We start from the raw sequence: 12,924 nt of genomic DNA on the forward strand, positions 1-12,924 counted from the left end.
AAAACTTCTGCTTGTCTCAGTCCTAAATGGCCTGCCCTGTACTCTTAGACTGTGATTCCTGGTTCAACATCTAACGGGAATAGTCTTCAGTCAAGAGGGGCTGTTGTCAGTCAGACCGTGTTGCAACAGTCAATCAAGTGCAACATTTGATCTCAGTCTAGATGCTTGGACATGGTCAACTGGCTGTTTGGGGGAGTTAGGGTAAGGGGGATTTCTGTATCATTACAGATTGAGAAGTAGGAGACAGTCAATCCAGTGCAACCAGTCAGGAGATTGTGTTAAGTCAGTCTGTGAGCTACACAGAGATCAGTCAGGCATCTGGTCATTCATTAGTCAGGGCTATATTTTATAGAAGATCGGCTGTTGGGCTATGGTCAGTCCTGGGGGTCAGAATACTGAAAAGCAAAGTGGGCTGTCAGGGGGTCATTGTTAAGATGGACAAGTTGGGAAGGTCAATTGTGGGGATTGGAGGCAACTTGCAAAGGGTACAATGATTGTGAAGGGGGAAACTCAACATATATGTTAGATATATATATCATATACACATTGCACATTAGAAGACGGCACGGTGGCACAGTGGTTAGCACTGCTGCCTCACAGCGCCTGAGACCCGGGTTCATTTCCCGACTCAGGCGACTGACTGTGTGGAGTTTGCACGTTCTCCCCGTGTCTGCGTGGGTTTCCTCCGGGTGCTCCGGTTTCCTCCCACAGTCACAAAGATGTGCGGGTCAGGTGAATTGGCCATCCTAAATTGCCCGTAGTGTTAGGTAAGGGGTAAATGTAGGGGTATGGGTGGGTTGTGCTTCGGCGGGTCGGTGTGGACTTGTTGGGCCGAAGGGCCTGTTTCCACACTGTAAGTAATCTAATCTAATCTAAAGACATGGTGAGAAGGCACGGGTAAGTAACCAATGATCAACACCACTTTGACTTCAGTGGAAGGGGACTGTGCTTCACGGTGGTTGGCATGGTTAAGTTGCAAGCCTATGACTCAGAAGGTAATGTTAAAAGATGAAGACTTAAATGAAGGAGGTAGGTAGGAACATGTGGAATCGCAAAACTGATTAGGTTGACAGGGACTGCAAGAAAGAAAGGAACATGAAATATTTACTTTGTATGTTGGCGGACATTTTGATTTATAGGTTGAGCCGCCCACTGATTCTGAGAAGTGTGACCCTGGTTTGTTCTAGTTCCTCAACTGAATCACAAATGCACAATATAAATAGCTGCCACAACACCCACAGTGGGCGGAATCAGTACCTTTTTCTGTCTGAGGATGAGGGTTCCGTTTGTAAGCAATATGAGGCACTTGAAGGGGTGACTGTATAAATCAAGCACTTAAACCTTACTGTATAAGATATTTTAAATCATTGAATTCTGATGTCAATTGCAGTCAGTGACCAAACTATGCTAAATACAAACCCTGGCCTTTAACATCTTGACTGTCATTGGTCATGTCAAATTAATCAATATCATCTCTATGAAACAGAAGTAACCACAGGTGACGGTAAAAGTATAACCTACAGGCCACAATTTACAAAGACAATCCATGGTCTCATAGACTGCACGAGGGCTCAGAGACTATTTCCTTTCATCTTGAAATGTAAGTGTTCGACAACACACTCCTTATTTCTAATGCTGCATTTCTTGGGTGACATGGAAAGCTGTGAGGACAAGGTTTTAGTAATCCTACCACATTTACAATCTCCCACTGTACATCCATGACATAGTTAACAGTACTTACATCAGAATAAGGTCCACTATGTCAAAGCTACTCTCTGCAACCATAACTGACGACTCCAAGTGCAGATACAATGCAGCCCATTCTTTTACCTGTGAAACAGATAGGTAAAAGAAGCAGGCCCTCTGATGACGAGGTTCTGATGCTTGGGTCATTCTAGGAGGGGCTTTGCAATCCAGTCCAGACAGAGTATGCTGTCTAATCCTTGAATAATGTGCCAATCAGAGGAATCTTACCTTCAGCATGATAGAGTGGTGTAACATTGGATTAAATAAGTAAGACAATATTTAACAGTCACCCACTTTCAATAGACCTGAGTTGGGTGAAGTGATCATTTGTTCACTTTAAGCTTGCTGTTCAATGGAAGGCAAGTAGTGCATCTTTATTCCCAGAAGCAAACACAGTTATTTTTGGGTTTTATTTTGCTTTTCTTTATGTTCAATAAAAGGTAAATTTTTCAACAATTTGTAAGTTTTCTGGCATTGAACATGACAAAAATTTACAATCTACAAGGCAATAGGAAAACAGTAACACTCCTCAAAACAGAGTCTTCACATAGTAATGCACTAAAGACAGGTAGCCTGTCTATCTTGGTTCTTGTAGCTATAGTTACAAGGATAGTCGATCAGAAAGATGACAATGTAAATTACAATACATTCACAATTTTGATATTCTCTTTCCAATGAAGTATCATCTGTGCCCTCAGAAGTTGTTTTTTTTTGTTTCCCACCCACTGCATGTACTGTGAAGGACTATTTGTGGATTGGGTGCAATTGACCTGCTCCAGAGTTGGAATTTAAATAGGGAACAGGCAGTAATATTGCGAGACAATCTCAGCAATGGCTAATACTTTTACTGCTGCTGAGCGCAAATTAGTGCCAAGAGTGGCACCATACTGACATAGTGTACACACAATCAGATGACCAGTGGGGAATTATATGAGACAACTCAATGGACCTCATAGAGAGAAGCTCTCCTGAACCTCTCCAAAATTGATGCTTTGCCGATTTTCAATAAAATTGTGTCACAGTCAGTTGATTAAAGGTAAAGGACAACTTTTAATTCATTCCTAGAGCTTCACGCAACAATTTCAGATTGGGAGTGTATATTATAGTAATTGACTGAAACAGAGAAAAAAGTTGGGTATTTTTAAAGGTGGGTACCTGACCAGCACCTCAAATGTTACAGTCAATGCAATTTATGAATTCTTCCCAAATTATCAAGCTATCCATCAATTTGAGAATAAAAGCACAAACTACCATTGACATGGCAAAATGAGTTCAAATACTGGTCCATCATTACAGACAACAGTCTTAAGATTTCTTTAAGGTTGCTGAACAAAAAAATGTTACACATATTTTGATCCAGCCAGGTCAAATAAATGACCAAGGTATTTTCCAAAATTTATTTTGCAACAACATTGCATTGTATTGATCTAAATCAATCCAGAATTCAATCCATTTGGTTGGCATTTCGTCCTTTTACCTCAAAGACACAATGTGAACTCAAGATAGATTAATGGGGTAACAATCTTTGTTAGAACTTGGGTTGGACTTGAGTTACCATAAAACATCTTTAAATTTGCCAGAAACGTATGTAATAATATACACAAGCTTCTGAGTTCCTGATGAATACTGTTGAGATATCTTCATATTGAATGCAATTCATCCTTGATACTTGATACTGACTTTGAATACCATTTGAGGAATAATGTTCCAATCCCAATTACTGATAGCCCTCATCTTGATAAGCAGCAAGATGAAACAAAAATGTAACTGTCAAAGGATGTTAACAGTGGCAATCTTTCCCAGTGATTATGTCACCAATGTGATATTCAATTCTTCAAACGGGGTCATGAAAATTAGTGACTGTTTATAAAACTTTAATGACAATTTTGCTGTCACTATAAATGCCAGGACATTCCTAGTCTAGTCGAACTAGGATCCATTGTAAGTATGATTCAACAGTGCCTTGAATTTTCTGCTTTATAGGAGCTGACAACTGACTACATTTATTTCAGACAGGTTAGCAACTGTGTTAAAAGAGCACTTGCTTTTATGCAAACATCTTAACCACTGCGCTACCAATGGAAATGAAACCACTCAATCCTTTAAAATACTGCTAATGGACTGTGCTTGTCACAACAAATACTGAAATACAAACTTCCAGTTGATAGAACACAACAGTGTCACTGAATATATTTACAGCAGAGGTCAATAGCTTTTTGGGTTCCATGGGAATCAATGGGAAGATGATAATTTTTTTTGTAAAAGAATATATTTGTTCATGTGACAAGGGAGTTGCTGTTTGGGATTGAAAGAAACATAGAAAACAGAAGTGGGAGCAGGCCATACCCCTTTCAAACCTGCTCCGCCATTCATTATGATCCTGGCTGAACATCCAATTCAGTTCCTGCTCTTCCTGCATATCCTTTGATCCCTTTAAGCCACAAGTGTTATATTCAACTTCTTCTTGAAATCATAGAGTGTTTTGGCTTCAACTGCTTTCTGTGGTAGTGAATTGCACAGGAACACCATTTTCTGGGCGAAGAAATTTCTCCTCACCTCATGCCTAAATAATTCACCTCATATCCATAGACTATGAGCTCTCATTTTGGAATTTTCTGCCATCAGGAACATCCTTCCTGCATCTAACCTGTCCAGTCGTGTTAGTATTTTATAAGCTTCAATGAGATTCCCCTTCATATTTTTGAACTCCTGCAAATATAATCCTAACTGATTCACTTGTCCTCATACGTCAGCCCTGCCAATCAGTCTGGTGAACCTTTGCCATACTCCTTCTACACAAAGAACATTCTTCCTCAGATACGGAGACCAAAATTGCTCTTAATATTCCAGTTGTGGTCTCACCAAGATCCTGTACAATTTCAACAAAACATTCTTGCTCCTGCACTCAAATCCTCTCACTATGAAGGCCAACATACATTTATGTTCTTTACTGCCTGCTGCACCGACATGTTTACCTTGAATGGCTCATGTATGAAAACACCTAGGTTTATGCACACTCCCCTGAGTCAATTTACCCTAAACGTCCTGAGCTGCATTCTTGAATTGTCACAGTCCATGATATTTAGGAACATCTACAGATATAAGAAAGAGGATTCTTGGATTTTAACTGACTAAAAGGAAGGACAGGAGAGATAAATCCAAATCAGAATGCTGTAGGTCTTGGAGGGGAACACACAGCTGGTATTGTTGCTGTGTTTCTGCTACCTTGTGGGTGGTAGAAATTGCAGGTTTGTTTGGAACAGTTGAAAAGAGGTACACACTGCCTCAGTTGTGGACCTATGATGGAGGGAGTGAATGTTGGGTGTGATGAATCAAGTCACCCTTGTTTTTTGTCAGGACGGTGTTCACCTTGTTAAGTGTTGTTGGAAATGCATTCATCCAAGCAAGTGGAGGGTATTTCTTCATTTGACTTGTGCCTGATGGTGGCCAGGCTTTATCAGTCAGGAGGTGAGTTACTCATCACAGAATGCCCAAGCCTCTTATCTGTCTTGTAACCAAGTTTCTATATGGCTGGTCATGTTCACTTTCTGGTTAGTATGATAACCTCTAAGAAATTAATAGCAGGGAAATCAGCAATTTTGCTCTCAAATATTAAGGGAACATGTTTAGCTTGTTGGAAATGGTCATTGCCTGGCTCTTTGTGGTGCAAATATTACTTGCCACTTATCAGCCTTGAATGTCGTCTAGGTTTTGCTACAAATAAGCATGGATTCCCTAACTATTTAGGATTTGCAAATGGTGCTGAACATTGTGCAATTGTCAGTTAACATCCTCAATTCTGACCCTATGATGGAGGGAAGGTGAAATTGGTGAAGATGGTTGGACGAGGATACTACACCAAGGAACACCTGTACTGATGTCATAGGACAAAAGGGTTTACCTCCAACAACCATTCATATGTTCTTTTGTATTCAGCATGCCTCTAACCAGAGGGAGTCAACCACAGATTCCCATTGACTCCACTTTTCCTACGGCCCCTTGGTGCCACACTCGGTCAAATGCTACCTTGATGTCAGGAACTCTCATCTCATCTCTGGAGATACTATGCTCCTTAAGCAGGTACTGAGTGACTTTGAAAGAGGAAGCCTTTCTGGAAGGTTGTAAGCCATCTCTGTACACGAGGAGTTCTTTGCTCACCACCAGATGAACATGAGTGGCAGTCGGATCAGGCCCAGAGCTGTCATTAGCTGCCCCCCGCCCCAGACTTGATCGATCAAGCTGGGGCAGCAGAGGGCTACTTGTCGACCACCCAACTGATTAAATGCACCACCATCTCACTCCCACGCAAGTCTGGAGAACATTTTCAAGGAAGGATGGCATAAAATTTCACCCAAAGTTTTTTCTGGATTTCTTAGATTTTGCTTGCTGCGTCCAGCAGTTACAACATATGTTACTTAGCTTCCCAGTGGGATAACATTTCTTATGTTAAACACTGACACAGTTTGTCAGATAAATTGCTTTCTTGAAATGCATTTGACAGTTCTAGAATGAGTGGTCTTATTTTTTGTTTAGCTTTCCAATACAAAAATAAAATTGTAATGTATTGAATACCACTGCCTATATGATATAACAAAATAATCTTGAGTTAGAAATACTCATAGAATATATATTCTAAAGTATATTTGTATGGTTTCTGTTTAACATGATATTAATTACAACTATTATGTTAAATAAGAGACCCACTGTCATCCAGTCAGGAAGTCACATAAAAGAATGCTAACAGACACAGTATTACGGTGGAATTTCCCCTGATACCTTGCTCAAATTTGAGGAGTTTAATGTTGAAATGGTGGTAAAAAGACTTACTGAATCCTGCTCCTTACTTCCTAACGATACCTTCACCTCCTTTGGTCTCATTGGCTGCCCTTTCTCCAGCTATCATATGGAAATGTTTTTGGAGAAATGGGACTTGTTTCTGAGTGAATTCTCACTCGTGGTCACCATTTCATAATATCAAATACGCTGGACAGAACCTTATACATATCTGAGTCATGTGAACTGCACCAAATTGTGTTCCAGAATTGGACATCAAATCCCAACTCAAAGTTGCAATCTTGCGATCTTGCTCCATCCTTTATTCTTCTCACAAGGTATAGTGAGATGCTTGCTTGGCAGCAGTGAGGTATCAATTAGCAGCAAGTAATGCTTGATAATACCCTGTTAACAGTACAATTCACTTTATTAGTATTGAGCTTCCCACCTTGCCAAACTCATTAAACAAGGTGGATGTTGGGAAAACTCAGCAAGGAAACAGCAGGTGGACACCTGATGAATTCAGCGTATCGTTTGCTCCAAATGAAGCCCATTTTGCCTGTGACTAAACTCCAGCCCAGAGCACAATCAAACCTCACATACTCATCACCCATGGACATTGTGGTTCCACATCTGCTAATCCATCACAACCCATCCCAACAATTCTCCCAGGTACTGGCAGTGCAGTCTGGAAGAACAGATTTGCATTACAGGGTTTGTCAATAACTGGCATTAAAAAGCTGCAGCGGGGCCACATTTGAGATAGAAACAGGCACTCAGTTTGCATACTGAATGAGGCTGCACCTCAAGGGTGTTTGCTTTCTCAACTAAAACCTACTCAACTCACATCTATCTGCAAGCTCACTCCATCTCAGCCTTGCCTTGCTATGCTAATTTGCATAGTCATGCTATCGAGTAAACTCTTTCCACGGGACTAAGCCTAAGTAGGTTAGATTTGGGAACTGGGTGCTGCAGGCTCTGGGTAAGGGTGGGATACAATTGTGAAGGGGAGGAGGCAATAGGATTTGTCTGTAAAGCAGAACTGGGAAAGATGGCATGTTGGCAAGAGGCTGGTTGGTTGGTGGGGGTGGGCGGGGGGAATGTTCAGCCTCATCCTGAGTGCAGCACTGATGCCCCAAGTATTCCTCCACCTGAGGAATGTTCACTGTCATTTTCAATCATCCTGGAGATCAAATGTGGAAGAAAATGGTGGAATGGATAAAGGGAGTGATGGGGACTGCAGCAAATACCTCCCAAAGGGCTCTTAAATGAAAAGAACATTGATCTCAGGCTCATGTACTGTACAGGTATGCAGTCTACCATTTCCCTGGCTATCCAATAGCATTGACTCTCTCTGGATGTTGCATCTCCCCAGTGTTGAACTCAGTGCTTGTTCAGGTGTACAAGAGACTTTTAAAGGTATGTTAGGGATGCTGGTGTTTTAGCACATATCCACTGAGCAGCAAATTGTTCTGTGAACAGCATGTAATAAGATTGGGCAGAAATTGGACATGAGAGAAGCCACAATGATTAGTTACTGAGATGAGTTTGGTAAGATCTGGCAAGAGGGCTCACTCGGACTCATGGCAACTGTCCAATAAAACTTGACATAGCTCAGATTTAGTCAAAACAAAGATTTGATCCTTCCAATAGACAATAGACAATAGGTGCAGGAGTAGGCCATTCTGCCCTTCGAGCCTGCACCACCATTCAATATGATCATGGCTGATCATCCTAAATTAGTATCCTGTTCCTGCCTTATCTCCATAACCCTTGATTCCACTTTTACTATAGGTTTGTTGTCCTCCTGTTTGTGTCTAAAGACCTTTTCTTACAGGTTTGTCATCTCTGACAAAACTTAGAAAGTAGAAAACCTCCTTTACATTTGGAATTTCCCTGCTCCTGTGTTACCTTTCTAACTCAGCACCAAGAAGAGCATAAAACATTAGAAATAGGAGCAGAAGTAGGACATCTGGCCCTTCGAACTTGCTCCACTACTCAATAAGATCATGGCTAAGCTTTTTGTGGACTCAACTATATTTACCCGCATTTTCACCATATCCCTTAATTTCTTTATTTTTCAAAAAGGTTTCAAAAAGGACCTTAGCTTTAAAAGCAATTACTGAAATCATGTCAACTACTTCCCCGGACAAGGAATTCTATAGATTAACAACCTTTTCAGTTCAGTTCTCACCCTACTTCCTCTAATCTTGAGGACATGCCCTCTCGTCTGAGTCTCACCTATCAGAGATAGGATCCTACCTATTTCTATTTTACTGATTCACTTCATAACCTTAAATGTTTCTATAAGATCCGACCCACCCACCCACCCCCATCGCCATTCTTCTGAATACCAATGAATATAATCCCAATCTACTTAATCTCTCCTCATAAGCCATCCCCCTTAATTCCAGAATCAACCTAGCCTACTTCCTCTGCACGCCCTCCAGTGCCGGTACATCCTTTCTTAAGTAAGCAGATCAAAACTGCACACAGTACTCCAGGTGTGGCCTCACCAGCACCTTGTACAGCTGTTTCATTACCTCTCTGCTTTTAAACTCAACCCCTTTAGCAATGAAGGACAAAATTCCATTTGCCTTCTTAATTACCTGTTGTACCTGCAGACCAACCTTCTGCGATTCATGCACAAGGATATCCAGGTGACTCTGCAAATCAGCATGCTGCAAGTTTTTGCTGTTCAAGTAATAATCTATTTTGCTGTTACTCCTACCAAAATGTGTGACTTCACATTTACTAACATTGCATTCCATCTGCCAGACCTTTGCCCACTCACTCAACCTATCTACATTCCTCTGCAAAGTTTCACAGTCCTCTGCACACTTTGCTCTGCCACTCATCTTAGTGTCATTGGCAAATTTTGACTCTGTACACATGGTCCCCAACTCCAAACCATCTAAATAAATTGTAAGCAAGTGTGGTCCCAACACTGATCCCTGAGGCACACCACTAGTCACTGATTGCCAGCCAGAATAGCACTCATTTATCCCCACTCTTTGCTTCCTGTCAGTCAAGCAATCCTCTATCCACGCTAATGCTGTACCCCTAACATCATGCATCCTTAGCTTAAGCAGCAGCCTCATGTGTGGCACCTTGTCAAAGTCCGTTTGGAAATCTGGGTACACCACAGCCACTGGTCCCCATTGTCCACCTCGCCTGAAATGTCTTTATAGAATTCCAAAAGATTTGTGAAGCATGACCTGCCCTTCATGAACCCATGCTGCTTCTGTGCAATGGGACAATTTCTGTTGAGATGCACTGCTATTTCTTCCTTGATAATAGACTCAAACATCAATCGCACTATAGAGATTAAGCTCACTGGTCTATAATTCCCCATCTTTTGTCTACTTCCCTTTTTAAATAGTGGCATCACACTTGCTATTTTCCAATCTGCTGGGATGCCCCAAAGTCCAGCGAATTTTGTAAAATTTCAGCCAGTCCACCTGTTATTTCTCCCGCCATCTCTTTTAGAACCCTGGGATGCATTCCATCAGGGCCAGGAGACTTAGCTATCCTTAGTTCCATTAAATTACCCAACACTCTTCCATAATAATAATTGCTTCCAGGTCCTCACCTACCTTTGTCTCTTCGTCACTTACTGGCATGTTATTAGTATCCTCCACTATGAAGACCAATGCAAAGTACCTGTTCACTGCATCAGCCATTTCATCATATCCCACAACAAACTGCCCCTTCTCATCCTCGAAAGGACCAACATTTACTTTAGCCACTCTTCTTTGTTTTATATATTTATAGGAACCTTTATTATCTGTCTTTACATTCTGTGCTAGTTTTTTTTTTCTCATACTCTATCTTACTTTTCTTTAAACCACTATTTGGGTTTTTTTGTTGACCTTTAAAGTTTTCCCAATCTTCTGGACTTCTGCTTTTTTGGCCACTTTATGCGCCTTCTCTTTCACTTTGATAGCCTGCCTTATTTCCTTAGACACCCATGGCAGATTACCCCTCGTCTTATAGTCCTTTCTTCTCATTGGAATATATGTTTGCTGAGCACTTTGAAAAAATTCTTTGAAAGTCCTCCACTACTCATCAACTGTCACACCATAAAGACTCTGCTTCCAGTCCACCTTAGCCAGGTCCTCCCTCATTTTATCATCATCCCCCTTATTCAAGCACAGAACCCTAGGAGTGGATTTTATCTTCACACTATCCAGCTGTATTTTAAATTAAACCATACTGTGATCACTCCTTCCAAGAGGATCCCTGACTATGAGGTAATTAATTATTCCTATCTCATTACACAGGACCAAATCTAGGATGGCTTGCTCCCTCATCAGTTCCATTATATGCTGTTCAAGAAAGTTATCGTGGAGACACTCAACAAATTTCTCCTCAAGGCTACCCTGACCAAACTGGTTCAACCAATCGACATGAAGATTAAAATCCCCCATAATAATTGCAGTATCATTTTTGCGGGCATTATTTCCTTGTTTATTGCCTGTCCCAATATAATGTTATTATTTGATGGCCTACAGATTACACCTATCAGTGACTTTTTATTCTTGTAATTCCTAATTTCCACCCAAATGAATTTGACCTCAAGTTCTATAGAACCTATATCATCTCTCAGCACTGCCTTGATGTCGCCCTTGAATATCAGAGCTACACCACCTCCCTTGCATTCTTGTCTATCCTTCTGAATAGTCTGGTATCTCAGGATATTTAATTCCCAGTCATGACCATTCTGCAACCATGTCTCTGTGATGGTTATCAAATCAGATTCGTTTACGATGATTTGTGCCATTAACTCATCAACCTTGTTACGAATGCTATGAGCAGTCAGGTAAAGTGGCTTTATGCTAGCCTTCTTACCGTTATGGTTCACAACATTTCTAATAATTCCTGAGCTATCCTTCATTTTTGCTTCCTTCATAGTCTGCCTTGAACTTAAACCCTCCTGCATACATACTAACCTGCTGCTTACCTTTACATTTATCACCATACTTCTTGTTGCTTTCCCTTTCCCTTCCCCCGACTCACAAGTTTAAAGTCCCATTGACATTCTATTTATCCTTTTTGCGAGAATACTGGTTCCAGATTGTTCAGGTGGAGACCGTCCCATTGGTATAGATGCCCCCAGTTCGAAAACTGATGCCAAGGCCACATGAAATGGAACCCATCTTTCCCACACCATTCCCTTAGCCACTTGTTTACTTTCCTAATTTTTTTTGTCCATAAGCCAATTTGCATGTGGTTCAAGCAGTAATCCGGAGATTATGATCCTTGAGGATCTGTTCCTTAGTTTCGTTCCTAATGTTTGATAACCCCCAAAGAGGTCCTCCATCCTCGCCTTGTTAGTACCAACGTGGACCACAACAACTGGATTGTCCCCCTTCTGCTCCAGTTTCCTTTAAAGCCGGTCAGAGATGTCTTGCAGCCTGGCACCGGGTGGGCAACACACCATGCAGGACTCCTGATCCGGCTTGTAAACGATACTATCTGCCCCCCTAATTATAGAATCCCTTATAACTACCACCTGCCTTTTTGCTCCCACCTCTTGCACGGCCTTCTGCACCATAGTGTCATGGCCAGTTGGCTCATCCTCCCTGCAGCCCTTTTTATCATCCACATAGGGAGCAAGAATCTCAGACCTGTTGGATAAGGTCAAAAGCTGGGGCTCCTCTACTCCTGAACTCAGGATCTCCCATCTGCCTCACTTGCAATCATACTCTGTTGTCCCTGATCACTAACTGAATGGGAATTACTTAATCTACCAAGTGTGGCTGCCTCCTGAGACAAAACGTCCAAGGTTTCTTTAATCTATTTGGAACCCATTTCCAATATTGGGAATGAATAGTTCCAACTTCTCAGTTTTTCATGACAGAGAAAAATGCAGTCTACATTTGTCACGCAAATTGAAATCATGCTGTCAACTCAGTGACTTCCAACAATATTGTTCATCATTCAGTCCAATAAAGGTCCAGTAAGAGGTGAAATGGTAAAGGCACAGCCCAGTTATGTACTCCTGTCAAAATAAATTGTCAGCGTGTAAGTGCAGGTCAAAACTGGCCTACATGATTAATGTTTTATTTTGCAAGAGAAATTTATTAAGAGGCTAGAAACTTTACGAAAAGAGGTGTCAGCATAGAAACATTACTTTTGCTCAATTCCTCAGCATTACTTGTGTCAAGCAAAAGTGCAAAACAGGTTAGATAAAATATGGAAGATCCTTCCATGATATTCTCGCATCTGCCACTGACCGCAACCTAGATGTCCCTTTCAGTCAACTATGATTCTGCCAACCATTTTTATCGGCCTTGTGGATGAAACTAACAACTTTTATCAATATCTGAGTGGTTCTTTCTGCCTTGGTTTAACAATGAAAATAAAAAGACTGTCTTGTGACAAAACACACCACAGAATACC

At 41.2% G+C, this 12,924-nt stretch overlaps 1 protein-coding gene across 2 annotated transcripts in view; it reads right to left on the reverse strand.

Moving 5' to 3' along the window:
- The window catches only part of tenm2a (teneurin transmembrane protein 2a), a 797,630-nt gene that overhangs the window by 653,848 nt on the left and 130,858 nt on the right, over positions 1-12,924 (reverse strand). Inside the window, exon 3 of one of the 2 annotated variants that reach the window (XM_060836885.1) lies at positions 5,622-5,647. The exons of the other annotated variant lie outside the window; for it this stretch is intronic. Coding sequence (XP_060692868.1) covers positions 5,622-5,647 — 26 coding nt within the window. The remainder of the gene's footprint in view (positions 1-5,621; positions 5,648-12,924) is intronic. 2 annotated transcript variants of the gene reach the window in all.

This window comes from Hemiscyllium ocellatum, chromosome 16 (assembly GCF_020745735.1).
Source record: "Hemiscyllium ocellatum isolate sHemOce1 chromosome 16, sHemOce1.pat.X.cur, whole genome shotgun sequence".
In the NCBI taxonomy this organism is placed as follows: domain Eukaryota; kingdom Metazoa; phylum Chordata; class Chondrichthyes; order Orectolobiformes; family Hemiscylliidae; genus Hemiscyllium; species Hemiscyllium ocellatum.